This window comes from Thamnophis elegans, chromosome 3 (genome assembly GCF_009769535.1).
Source record: "Thamnophis elegans isolate rThaEle1 chromosome 3, rThaEle1.pri, whole genome shotgun sequence".
Lineage (NCBI taxonomy): Eukaryota > Metazoa > Chordata > Lepidosauria > Squamata > Colubridae > Thamnophis > Thamnophis elegans.
The window spans coordinates 70,093,922-70,106,201 of NC_045543.1; the positions used below are offsets into that span (position 1 = coordinate 70,093,922).

Genomic DNA, 12,280 nt, shown 5'->3' on the forward strand with positions numbered 1-12,280 from the left:
ATTTCCGAGAGAGTCAAGAAGCCCCGCCTTCAAAGTTTTATAATAAAAGTCCCGAGCTTCCGAAACAGAATTAAGACGAAATCTTTGATTTTCGAGTGTAACTGTGATTCCAACTGGAGCTTCCCATTTATACTGTATTTGACGATTTCTAAGTTCTTGGGTTAAAAAAGAATAGCCTCTCCTTGCTTGCAGCATCTGGAGCGGGATTTCTTTAAAGACAAACAAATCATGGCCATCGATTCGGAGCCTGTTGTTGTAAAACTTTTGGATGATCGCATTTCTGGATTCTCTTGTGAAAAAGTATATAATTATGTCTCTTGGAAGCTGTCGTTGTTCTGCTACACACGAATTCTGGCGATAGATTTTTCGAATATTCCAATCAAAATTGAATCCCGGACCTCCCACCGCTTGGCTGAAAGCTTCTACAAACGTCTGTTTCAAGTTCTCTCCTTTCTTTTCGGGCAGTCCTCTGACTCTTATTGCAAACGCCTTTCTGTTATAATTTATCATTATAAGTTGTGTTTGAGTATCTCTAATCTCTTGTTGTAATGCTTGGATGTTGGAAGTCAAATTAGAATTAGCCTCCTCCAAAGTTTCCAGTTTAGTCTCCATTTCTTTGATATAATCTGTCAAAGTAGACATAGCTTCAAACATATCCACCTTTATTTGGGCAATTTTAGTCTGTATTTTGTCGCATAAATCCAGCACAAATTCTTTGATTTCTTGTTTAAAATCATTGAGTATTTGAAAAAGAAGCTCCTGTGTCAAGGAATCTCCAGTAGGGGGTGTAGGAGGCAAAGGCAGCGATTTACTAACAAGTTCTTTGAGCACATGCGGGAGGGATTTTTTTGCCTGCTTAGACCTGGGAGGCATTATAGATAAAAGCTGAAAATAAACAGATAAACAGTGTCTTCACCTGGTCAGTTCTCAATAAATTATTTGTAGATTTTGCTTGTTAATGAGTAGTTCTCCGGGGAGATAAAGCCGGTTAATTACGTCATCAATCACCAACACAGTAAAAACGCCATCTTGTAGCACGGTTGAACAAAGAAGTTTCAAAGGAGAAACAAGGCTGGTGTTTAGATAGTTATAAAAAAAAGAACATCACAGGAGTAAGACCCGCTCGTGTTAGCCTTAAGTTGCTTTAAGCAATTTATCATTGTCCTGAGGGGGGGGATCGTCTGTCTAGGGCTGCAAAAAGGCAGCTGCGAGGAACTGGCTGGAGATAAGAGCTCAGTTACGCTGGATCTCTTCTCCGTTCGCAGCCCCCCCCCAAAAAAAAGGGGGCTGTGAACTACGAATAAATCCTAGCACCTGAGCTTCTGCCTGCCCCTTTCTGCCAAAAAGGGGTGATATCTATTGATCTTAATTAGATATACAGACCAGAACTCTGAGAGGGGCTCCGTTGAGCTCCTTCGGCGACAGACTCCGCCCCCAGGAAGCCCCAGAAAATTTCAAATTTGAAAGTCACCTCTACTCAGCATCACTGAGAAAAAAGCCAGCTGTTAAACTGTTAACATATGCTGTATAAAAATTGTTGCTGTAGAATGATTTAAATGGAATAAGAAAATGATGGTTTGTGGGGGAGGAAGATTAATTGCACAAATCAGTTCCTGCAAGATGACCTGAAAATGGAGAGGGGGGGAATAGCAATTTATTGTACCTATATTTCCCCGAAAATAAGACAGGGTCTTATTTCTTTTGACCCCTGAAATAAGCACTTGGCTTTATTTTTGGGGAAGTCTTATTATTTTTGAGGTGCAGGAAGTGGTGAGCGTGGTCACCTCATGGCTGCTGCTGTGTTGCAATATTTTTTAGGAGGGGTTATTTTCGGGGGGAGGGCTTATTTGACGCATGCGCTCAAAAGCCTGATTGGATTTATTATCCAAGGAGGTCTTATTTTCGGGAAAACAAGGTATATCCTTTTTGTGTGGAATTGAAATGAGAGGATTTTTGTTGCTCATTAAGGAACAATAATTCAAGAGGTGGGACACTCTTTGTAGTTTTGCGTGCAGTGGAGATAAAAGTTTTGTCAACCGAAGATAAATGTGGGTGCTGGCTCTCTCATAATGTTCTCTGCATGTTTTTTTGCATTTTGAGGTTGGCAGAAGTGAAGATAATAATGGGGTCAGTTTCAGACTTTGGGAGACTTGTGAGTGGAATCAGCAGAATCAGAACTACCATATGATTTTGAAATCTCAATAAATCTAGCGATATATAAGTACACCTCAAAGCAGGAATGCCACTACCACAAGATAGATCCCCTCCACAGGAGGGCAAAAACAACTTTAATTGAGTTTGTCTGTAGTAACAGAAAGTTGCTTGTCTGATTGTGTTGTACCTCCTTTCTCCTACTTATTAGGGAGGCACTTCTCTGCATTAAGAAGGCACCTGTTTGAACCTCTTCTAAATGCTAACTAGATGTCCTGAGTTTAGAAATGGTTTTATTCTTTCCCACTATGACAATGGAGTTTGCATATCTCCCTCATGGCCATCTACCTGATCTCCTGCAATAAGAAAATATAATTTCATCCTGGGTATTTCTGATGGGAAAATGGGGGGGAAATTACAATACATAACATTACATATTCTAACCGCAAGTAGAATTGTTTTAGAACAGAACTGGAAACAAACAGATACTCCTCCAGATCTGATTATAAGAAGGTAAATTTATGAATGCGCAGAAATGGATATACTGTCTATGGAAATGAAGGCGAGGGAGGAAACCAAATACTATCAAATTTGGAATAGATGGTATTCCTGGCTTGAGAGTAAACATAAAACTTAGGGTATAAAAGGTTAAAGTATAATATATAAAATGTAAAAGGTATAAGAAATATACAATATTGATTTGATGTTATTATAACTTAAATAAGGATATAACTTAGGATAGTGAAATTGAGATAGAATTTTTGTAAATAGGATTGTTATGAAAAATATTGATATCGATATAGAAAACTGTTATAAGTGTAAATTTGTGTTTTGTGTTTTGTCTTTTAAATGTTGGAAAATTAAATAAATACTATTTAAAAAAAAGAAAATATAATTTCAGAAAATTTATGGTTTTTCATTTTGTCCACAAAGATCAACACTCTTCAAGTCCAACGTTGACCAATTGAGAAAATATTATGGACACTGTCTCCAGAATGCAAAACTTTTTTTAGATGAGAAATTTTGAAGCCTGCAGAACTGTGTTCTATGAAAAAATACGCCCTAGGCCTAGTACTAAAACTTCAGCAAAAATATTATTCTAAGAGGAAATGGCAAGTGTTGTAACTTTTCTTCTGCTTAGGTGCTTACAAACAACTTGAAAGTGGAAGAAGGGGGCCAGAGCACCATTACCAAAGGCCATATTTTGATTTCAGATGTGGACACCAAGCTGGAAAACATACGTATACATCTCCTTAAGCTCCCTCTTCATGGAACTATTGAGTTAAATGAGAATCCTATGAACCAAAGAGATTGGCTGACGTGTGAAGATTTACAGATGTCCAAAGTCAGGTTAGGGTGCAAATTGCTTTTGCTGTGAAGCCATAGGGCTGATTTCAAGCCGGATCAAATTTTGATGAAAAGTAACCTGTCTTACATTCATTGGATAGCAAATATGTTTAAATTCTTTCCCGTCCTCTTCATATTAACTCTTTGCAAATGTAAACAAGGAGATCTGAGAAAATTGATTCAAAATTGTCTCTTTCAATTTTGATTCTGAAGTGTGTGTGTGAGAGAGAGAGAGAGAGTGAGAGAGAGAGAGAGAGAGAGAGAGAGAGATGTCAAGATGGTGGGTTTGATCATGTGATTAAAAATGGGGAGGTTTTTATTTCACAGCTGTATCTGATATTTTACTTTTTTTGACATGCCTCCTCATGGATGCTTCGTAGTGAAGAATGGGAAATATTAGCTCTTTTTTGTTTAGAAAAGACTGAATTTAGTGACAATGTACAGAATTTAGCGCATTACTGAAGCCTGCCAATAGTTGCAGTAGCAACCTTGCAAACCTAGGTTTATCCTTTGATTCCCATAGGTACCATCATAATGGTTCAGAGTTTCCACAGGATCATATTCTTTTTGAGGCTACAGATAGCATTAATTCCCTCGAATTCATCCTCCATGTGAAGGTCAGTGTAAGATTCCTTCAAAACACACGTCCGGTGGAAAAGTGAAATTGTCAAAGGGATTCGCGCTTGGCTTCAGCAACTGGGAATTCATAGACAGGAAGAGTTTTGTTCTTCACTTTGGAGGTTTATGTGACAGTACTTGTTAGGCAACAGATTTGATATGCAGGAGCTGATAGACACCTGCACCTGTTCAGTTTATCCCCTATTGTCAGGAATAAATTTCATTTAGAATTAAATGATGAAGAAAATGCAATGTGTCAGAAAAAGTTATTTCAGCAAAGGCCCCTTAAGAAAACCAAACTTATATTGCATTTTTATTTGGGTTACCATTCCTAGATTGTTACAAATCAGATGGTTCAAAATGTTTGCCTTTTGTTTGTAAAATCAGGAAAATCTCAAGCCAAATATAGAGATTATGATTTTTAAAGGTATGAGTAAAAGGCTAATTCTGCAAACAGTGGTCCTCGATTTACAACCGTTTGATTAGTGACTATTCCAAGTTACACCCTGCCTTTAGTGGGATATAAAATAAATAAATACACGATAACCTAGCTAACTAAAAATTACATGGCATGTGATATAACTGGAAGCAATCCTCTGTTTATGCATGAGGTGGGTAGGAGTTTTGGGACTGTGGATTTTTAATGTTGTAATCTTTCTGGAATCACTGTGTATGAGTTGGACATCCATATACATTTGTTTGAATAAATAAATAAAATATTTTTTTTCTAGGTAATTTCTGTAAATGATGAACCCCCGGTGATGAATGCTGACCTCATTCCCTTCATGCAGTGTCCAGAAGGACAGGCGGTGTCCATCACTACAGAGCACCTCTATGCAACTGATAAAGATAGTGAAGACATGCAGCTTTTGTTCATGCTTGCGCGACCTTCTAAGTATGGGGTTGTGAAGAGAGGCGGACTTGTGATAGATCGCTTTCTCCAAGCTGATGTTGTTTCTGGAACTGTGACATATGAACATACAAGTAAGTAAAAACTTGGGACTAATTGTGGAAGGCACAGAAAATGGCCTTGAATGACAATGGGAAGATCCATTACCAAGACAGCAATCAGACAGAAACAGCTTAAGTACAGAGGTGGTATTCAGCCGATTCAGATCGGTTCACCCAAACCAGTAGTGGAAATTGCGGGTGGGCCTGCCCACCTGTCTCGGTCCTGTGTCATCCTATTTAGACATGTTTTCAAGTCATGTGCATGCGTGCAAGTCACACATGCAATCAAAGAGCATTCGTTGAAGGCTGAGTGCATATGTGGATGGACGTGCTCCCATTTTCAAACCAGTAGGGAAAGTAAGTGAATACCACACCTGCTTACCACATTCCAAAGGATAAGCCTGATAAAATACTTCAAATAGTACCTTCCTAATTCCTAATTCACACGAAGATAAAGTGAAGGAGGAGGGAAGCATATTCAGGCATGCGAGATTCTGTTACTATAACTGTTCTAATAAAAGTAGTTTATTGACATTGATTTCATAGCTTAGTCTATTGAATATGTTGATACTATATAGAGACCTGAGTTTTTACTGGTATTGTGAAAAATTATTCCTCCTTGAAATTCCCTTGAGTGGCACAAAAATGGTTGTGCTATGCCTGAAAAGGCCCTTTATGCTGATTTCTTTTTTGTTTTTATTTAACATTGCTACACTATAACTGAAAATAAATATATTGTTTTTTCCAAGGGGAAAAAATCCAGAAAAACAAAGAAGAAAGACATTGAATGCTAAGTGAGAGTGAACTGTGCTCGTAGCTATTTAATAAATTTATTTACTGTCCAATTTATTATCTTGTCAGCAGATTTTACCAATGATTTAATTCTTCAAGAAAGTTTGCTTCTCTTATCAAAAGATAAACTTTCCCCCTCTTTCACCAAAGGCATAGTTAGCAATCTCCTTTGTAATGCTTGCCCCGAAGAAGAAATTTAATTCTATAAGACATTAGGCAGAAATGTAAATTGAATAGTAACTATCTTTTTGGCAGTTCTGCAGAATTATTCTTGCTTATTCTTCCAGATGAAAGTTGCATGTAATCTATAATAGTTTAAAATATTGGTCAGGATACAGATGGCTTCTTTGCATTACTATGGCTAGACTTCAGGTGACAGATGCTGTAATTGATACTGAATGATCATTAATTTTATTAACTAGATTAACGAGTTACTAAATTTATAGCTCCAAAGCACAAGAGTCCCTTTTTAGAAAGAACCGTAGCACACATGGCCATTACATAATGTTCTTATGACTGATACCATATATTTCTGTTATTGAAAACACAAGATACTTGAAATGAAAAATATCAAACAGCAGCAGTCATGTGCAAAATTGATAAACATTTGATTTACATAAATAAATCTTCCATTTTGCCTGTTTGTCATCTCTTTGAGCTGTCAATATTAGAAAACACAGAGTGTTTATGATACCTGTCTCCATGACATAAAAGCAGATGACATTAAATAATCAAGCTTGTACCTTCACTGATGACAAATGCTGGTGGGAGATAGTTGACAGAGAAGGTGATTCTTGTACTGGGAGAAAACATCCATGTTTGCCACCAAATAACTCCAGGGAATGAATTTTTTCTCTCTCATTTTAGAATCCTAGTTCGTCTTGGGAATATGCATAAAGGCAAAAACTGAAATCATTTGTGAAAGTGTCACTTTAATTCAGTTGATGGGTGTCTCGTCTGACATTCCTCCCTCATGAGTCCTGTTGAAGAAAATTGTTGGGTGAAAATCTCTCAAAATCGCCCATCCTGTATAAAGCTGACAGATCTTATTTAGTTTTTTTTTTAAACTGTTTTGTAGCCATTCTATTTAATAGTCTGAAGGGGTGTAGTTCACCAAGAAGAGTATTTCAGATCAAAAACTGCATAATTGAATCAGGTCTAGGAGCTCAACAATGAACTTTGCTAATGAATTTAGATACAGACTTTCTTATGTACTGTCAGAGATGGTATTCTGCCAGTTCAGACCGGATTGCCTGAACCGGTAACGGAAATCGCGGGTGGCTCTGCCCACCCGCCCTCGGCTCTATGGCATCCCATTTAGGCCCTTTTTTCGCCAAAAGCGCATGCACGGAAGGATCTGCGCATGTGTGGAGGTGTGGTTAGGGAGAAAATTGCATGCAAGCTCACATTTGTGAACCGGTAGGGAAGGTAAGTGTATATAATTCCTGTATAACCTATAACAGGCTTGTTAAGGAAAATGTTAGCTCAGGAACTGAAGCGCTTTTCAAATCTATTTGTTTTTCTCCAGAGGATTGCTTGGAACATGTCTATAATGATTCAGTGGGACATCCAAAATTCTTAACCTTGACTATCTTTTGTCACAGTAGTCACTAGGAAAATACTGAAATATTAAATTACTTTAGTCTTCATGCTGCGTATCTCTTATATGAGACAACAATTGGTTACTCCCCAATTCCCCCCCCCAAATGTTTCTTTTGTTTGCATTAGAAGGAAAAGATGTGTGTAGAATCTTTTGATAATTTTGTGATTTGATTAGATTAGATTCAGCACAAAAACATAGATACTGCACTTTAGCTGCATCACAATTTTAGACATTTCTCTTAAACCTCGTGGTTTCCTAATTATTGCTGAAAATAATTTTCATATATCCTCTTGATAGGCTAATGCTGCAAAATACCATATACTTCATCTATATATTTTATTTTTCTAGGTGGCGAGATTGGCCTAACTCCTATCTTTGATGTTCTTACCTTTATTGTGTTGGATGATGAAATTGATCCTGATGTAAAGGCCTGTTGCGACGAGAAAGCTTCATTTTTTCCTGTACCATATCATAAATCCTTTCCAGTATATGATATTAATATCACAATATTTCCAGTTGACAACCAGCCACCATCCATTGCCACTGGTAAAATTATTATTGCTTTTCATGTCTGGCTAATTGGGTGTGGTGATTGTATAAGCACACACAAAATTTAGCAAAATAGATAAAATAGATAAGCATTTTCTTCTTTCAAAACTCATAGTGCCACATTCTGTCATTTAAAACTTAGGCAGAATGGTAGATGATGGAGGACATCTTCATTTGTACCTGTACCAATGGAGCAATAAAGCTTATGTAGGGTACCATCAATACAGGTAGTCCTTGACGTACAACAGTTCATTTACTGACTGTTCAAAGTTACAATGGCACTGAAAAAAGTGACTTATGACCATTTTTCACAGTTACAACCATTGCAGCATCCTCATGATCACGTGATCAAAATTCAGATGCTTGGCAACTGGTTCATATTTATGACAGTTGCAGAGTCCCAGGGTCATGTGATCACCTTTTGCGACCTCCTGATAAGCAAAGTCAATGGAGAAGCAAGATTCACTTAACAACTATGTTACTAACTTAACAACTACAGTGATTCACTTAACAACTGTGGCAAGAAATGGAGCAAAATTCACCTAACCACTGTCTTACTTAGCAATAAAAAATTGGGCTCATTTGTGGTCGTAAGTTGAGGACTACGTGTAAAAGCATTGTCCACCATAGATAATGATATCATTAGTGGTATGATATCATTGTCTATCAAATAGGCTAGTACAAATTTGACAAGGCTACAGGATCTGGAAGGATGCCAGTAGTCAGTCAGTCATACATACAATTCACAACATAATCCATTTCTTATGCCACTAAAAGGTTGACCTATTGCCAGAATTGCTATATAGTAGGTTGTGTTACAAGTTGCAAAGAAAAATAATCATGAATCCAATGTAGGATTTGCTGAAATCTTTGGGGATTTGCTTAGCACGCTGTCATTAAATTCCAGTGTGATAGTATGAATTGCCTTTGAATGCTGTAGTGTAGAACCCAGTTTTTCCCCCAATCAATTTTCATTGAGTTTGTCCAAGTTGGACTTTCCATTCCAGCAGATACTACAGGAATGTGCTTCTGTTGTAGAGATAATTCAGTCACCTTGCAATTTAGACTTCTTTGGCAAGTATAAATGCAATTCCTCGATGAAAGTGAACTGCCATAGCCCTTCTCATGCAAATGCTGCAGAACTTTTGCAGTGCACATTCTGTTCCATTTCAACACTCTTTTATTTAGGCGATTAGCGGAATTGCCTGAAATTACAAGCCTTGGTCTTTTTGGCAGAGAGAAAACTAACTACAGAGAAGAACAAACAGCAGTCCAGAGTTGTAGGAATTAATCCCAGTTGCTCTTTTTTGGTTCGAAGTCTGTGTTCAAGTCAGTTTTGAAATGCGAGGTATGATATTATAACTGTAGTTGAAAGGGTAACATAATAAAGATCTGCCAGGAATTAAGTTGGCAAGCTAGGAAGCAGGAGGTTTGCAGGCCTCAGATAACTTTAATGTTTACAGATCCCAGCTGCCTCCCCTAGCGTTGAAGAATGGCTTTCTGTTGTATTGGTAAAGTGGTAAGACGAAATCTAGGATTCAAATGTTGCTTCATGAGGCAGATCTTCCTTCTGTTGCATATGATTTTCTTCTGTCCTGCTGAGTTACAGCTCAGAAACTAAAAAAAGGTTCAATGTCTGGAGAGCTGAGATTTCTAACTATGCTGGACAAAACCCAAATATCAGAAAGAACCTTACCATTTCAATTTGCAGGTGAGGTTTTTGTTTAAAAATGGTTTCTGTGTAATGAAAGTTCTCTACAATAATTAAGTTGCAAAGATAAAGGGGAAACATATTCCAAGAGAGTTTATTTTTAAATTTCAAGGTGGTTTACACACACACGCGCGCACACACACAATCTGAGAAAAACATTAAAAGTATATGATTGTTTTTTGCTCTCTGAACTTAAATAGCCCATTATTTACATTTAATATAGTAATTAAATGTAAAAAGATTAAGCATCTTTTAAACTTTTCAGTAGATGAAAACTGGTCATATTTAGGATTGTACCTATAGACTCTAGATTGTAGAATATATAAGGGTAAAGCTGAATTATATATAATTGCTTTATTTTTATTAATCATTTATTATGTACCTATTTATTAGCTCAGTGGCTAAGACGCTGAGCTTGTTGATCAGAAAGGTTGGCAGTTTGGCGGTTCAAATCCCTAGCGCTGCATAACAAGATGAGCTCCCGTTACTTGTCCCAGCTTCTGCCAACCTAGCTGTTCGAAAGCATGTAAAAATGCAAAAAAGAAAAATAGGCACTACCTTTGGTGGGAAGATAACAACGTTCCATGCGCCTTCTGCATTTAGTCATTCCGGCCACATGACCACAGAGATATCTTCGGACAATGCTGGCTCTTCGGCTTTTAAACAGAGATGAGCACCGCCTCCTAGAGTCAGGAACAACTAGCACATATGTGCAAGGGGAACCTTTACTTTTACCTTTAAACTTTACTAGGCATTAATTATAAATTATAAATTTCAAGACAATCTCTCCACATGGGTTTCTCTTTAAAAGTTTTTATATTGGGCCATATTAACTGGATTTTGAAGAGAAATTGCATTTAAAAACATGAATTCTCTTGTGAATGAAATTATATGTGAGTCTTAAACACTACCACTATATTTGCCAGAATAAGCTCTAGTGTTATGCAGTGGTCCTAATTAATATTTCTTTATTGCTGTTCCACATCTTGCAAAATAAAGCTGGTTTGCCAGTATTGTATGCAAGTACACCACATTTCAACAGCTCATGTATGGGCAAATTCGTGATTTGCTGTCTGTCACCCAGGCAATGTTCTGAAAATGAAGGATTGTCCCAGCAGAGAAATTAAGTACTGATGCATGAAAAATGGTTCATTATGAGCAATTCATAATAGCTTTCAGGCAATTAATGCTGTGACAAACAAGGGTAACAACCCATCTTGAGCAACCCATAAGCCATTCTGAATAGCTGATCAGCAAAATTGTTTTGCAAGTGTGTTTTTTTCCTCCTTTCTTCTTCTCTTGCTGAGAAAGAAGAGTCATTGGCCTGACTGCAAAATAATGGTACCAAGTGGTTGAAGGAAAATTTTCCTCATTAATTACTAGTTGTATTTTTTAGCCTAAAATACCATGGGGGTTTAATATGTTTAAATAACAGTAATCATCTCTCTTTCTTTCTTGCTGTCTCCTTCTCTCTCTCTCTCTCTCCCTCTCTCTCTCTCTCTTTTTGCAGGACTTGTGTTTGCTGTGCAGGAAGGTGCCTCAGCAACTATCACAAGTAAACACTTGTACGCCACTGATCTTGACACCAATGCAGATGACTTACAGTTTGTTTTAACATCCCCTCCCCAGTTTGGGTACATAGAAAATATATTACCATCTCCTGGTTTTGAGAAAAGTAACGCAGGGATAAGTATAGGTAGGTCTGTGTTACAGGGAGGGCCGCTTGTCTTTAAATGCAGGAAAGTTTGTATCTTCTTTGGGGTGTCTTACAGCATTCTTGTACATGCTTATAGTTGTCTGTTGGGCTTGTTATCTATCATGTTCTTGTTAGTAGATTTCACTGAATTCTATGGAGAGACTAGAATTGCCTTGTGATCAGGATAACTCCTATTTCATATGTCCAGGGGTGGGCTGCTGGGGGTTCGCACGGGTTTGGGCAATCATCTAGCTAGGATTCTGTCCAGTTCGGCAAACCCCCAAATGCCATCCCTGGCTGGCCACGCCCACCCCTCCCTGCCCCTACCAAGAGTCTCCACGTTCATCATGCCAGGTAAGTGCCTATTCTATGGAGTTGAAGGTGACTTCCCATATTTATCCTATAATAGCTGATAATGTAGCCCGGGTATTTATTTATACTAATCCATACATTTGTCCTCAAAAATAATCCTGGACCAAATGTAATTTCTAATGTTGGATTTTTCCCCTTACCAGAGGGAGAACCCTTGTGGAATACTGTGAAGCCGTTGCCATGACAATTCCACTGCGCTGTACAGTAGAAGTCATTTTATGGCAGTATGGTAGAAACCATTTTAAGGCTATATCTTAACAGAACACACACCACAAGGGGTGTTAGGAGTGTCTTACCCCCACAGTATTTGTTTCCAGAGAGTAAGTCATCTCTGTACCAAATTTGGTTGAAATTGCTCAAGGCATTCCAGAGTTATGCTGGAACACACACACACCCATTTATATATAGATTAACATTGGCTGTTGTAAATCCAATGAATTTTCTCTTATTTCTCTGTAACCTGTTCTTTGCATTATATGTGTTTTGTTAG

The 12,280-nt window shown here is 37.7% G+C and overlaps 1 protein-coding gene across 1 annotated transcript in view; it reads left to right on the forward strand.

Moving 5' to 3' along the window:
* FREM1 (FRAS1 related extracellular matrix 1) overlaps window positions 1-12,280 on the forward strand; it is a 96,092-nt gene that overhangs the window by 35,930 nt on the left and 47,882 nt on the right. The window contains exons 14-18 of the mRNA XM_032214606.1: window positions 3,293-3,501; window positions 4,022-4,115; window positions 4,848-5,100; window positions 7,811-8,008; window positions 11,233-11,418. Coding sequence (XP_032070497.1) covers window positions 3,293-3,501; window positions 4,022-4,115; window positions 4,848-5,100; window positions 7,811-8,008; window positions 11,233-11,418 — 940 coding nt within the window. The remainder of the gene's footprint in view (window positions 1-3,292; window positions 3,502-4,021; window positions 4,116-4,847; window positions 5,101-7,810; window positions 8,009-11,232; window positions 11,419-12,280) is intronic.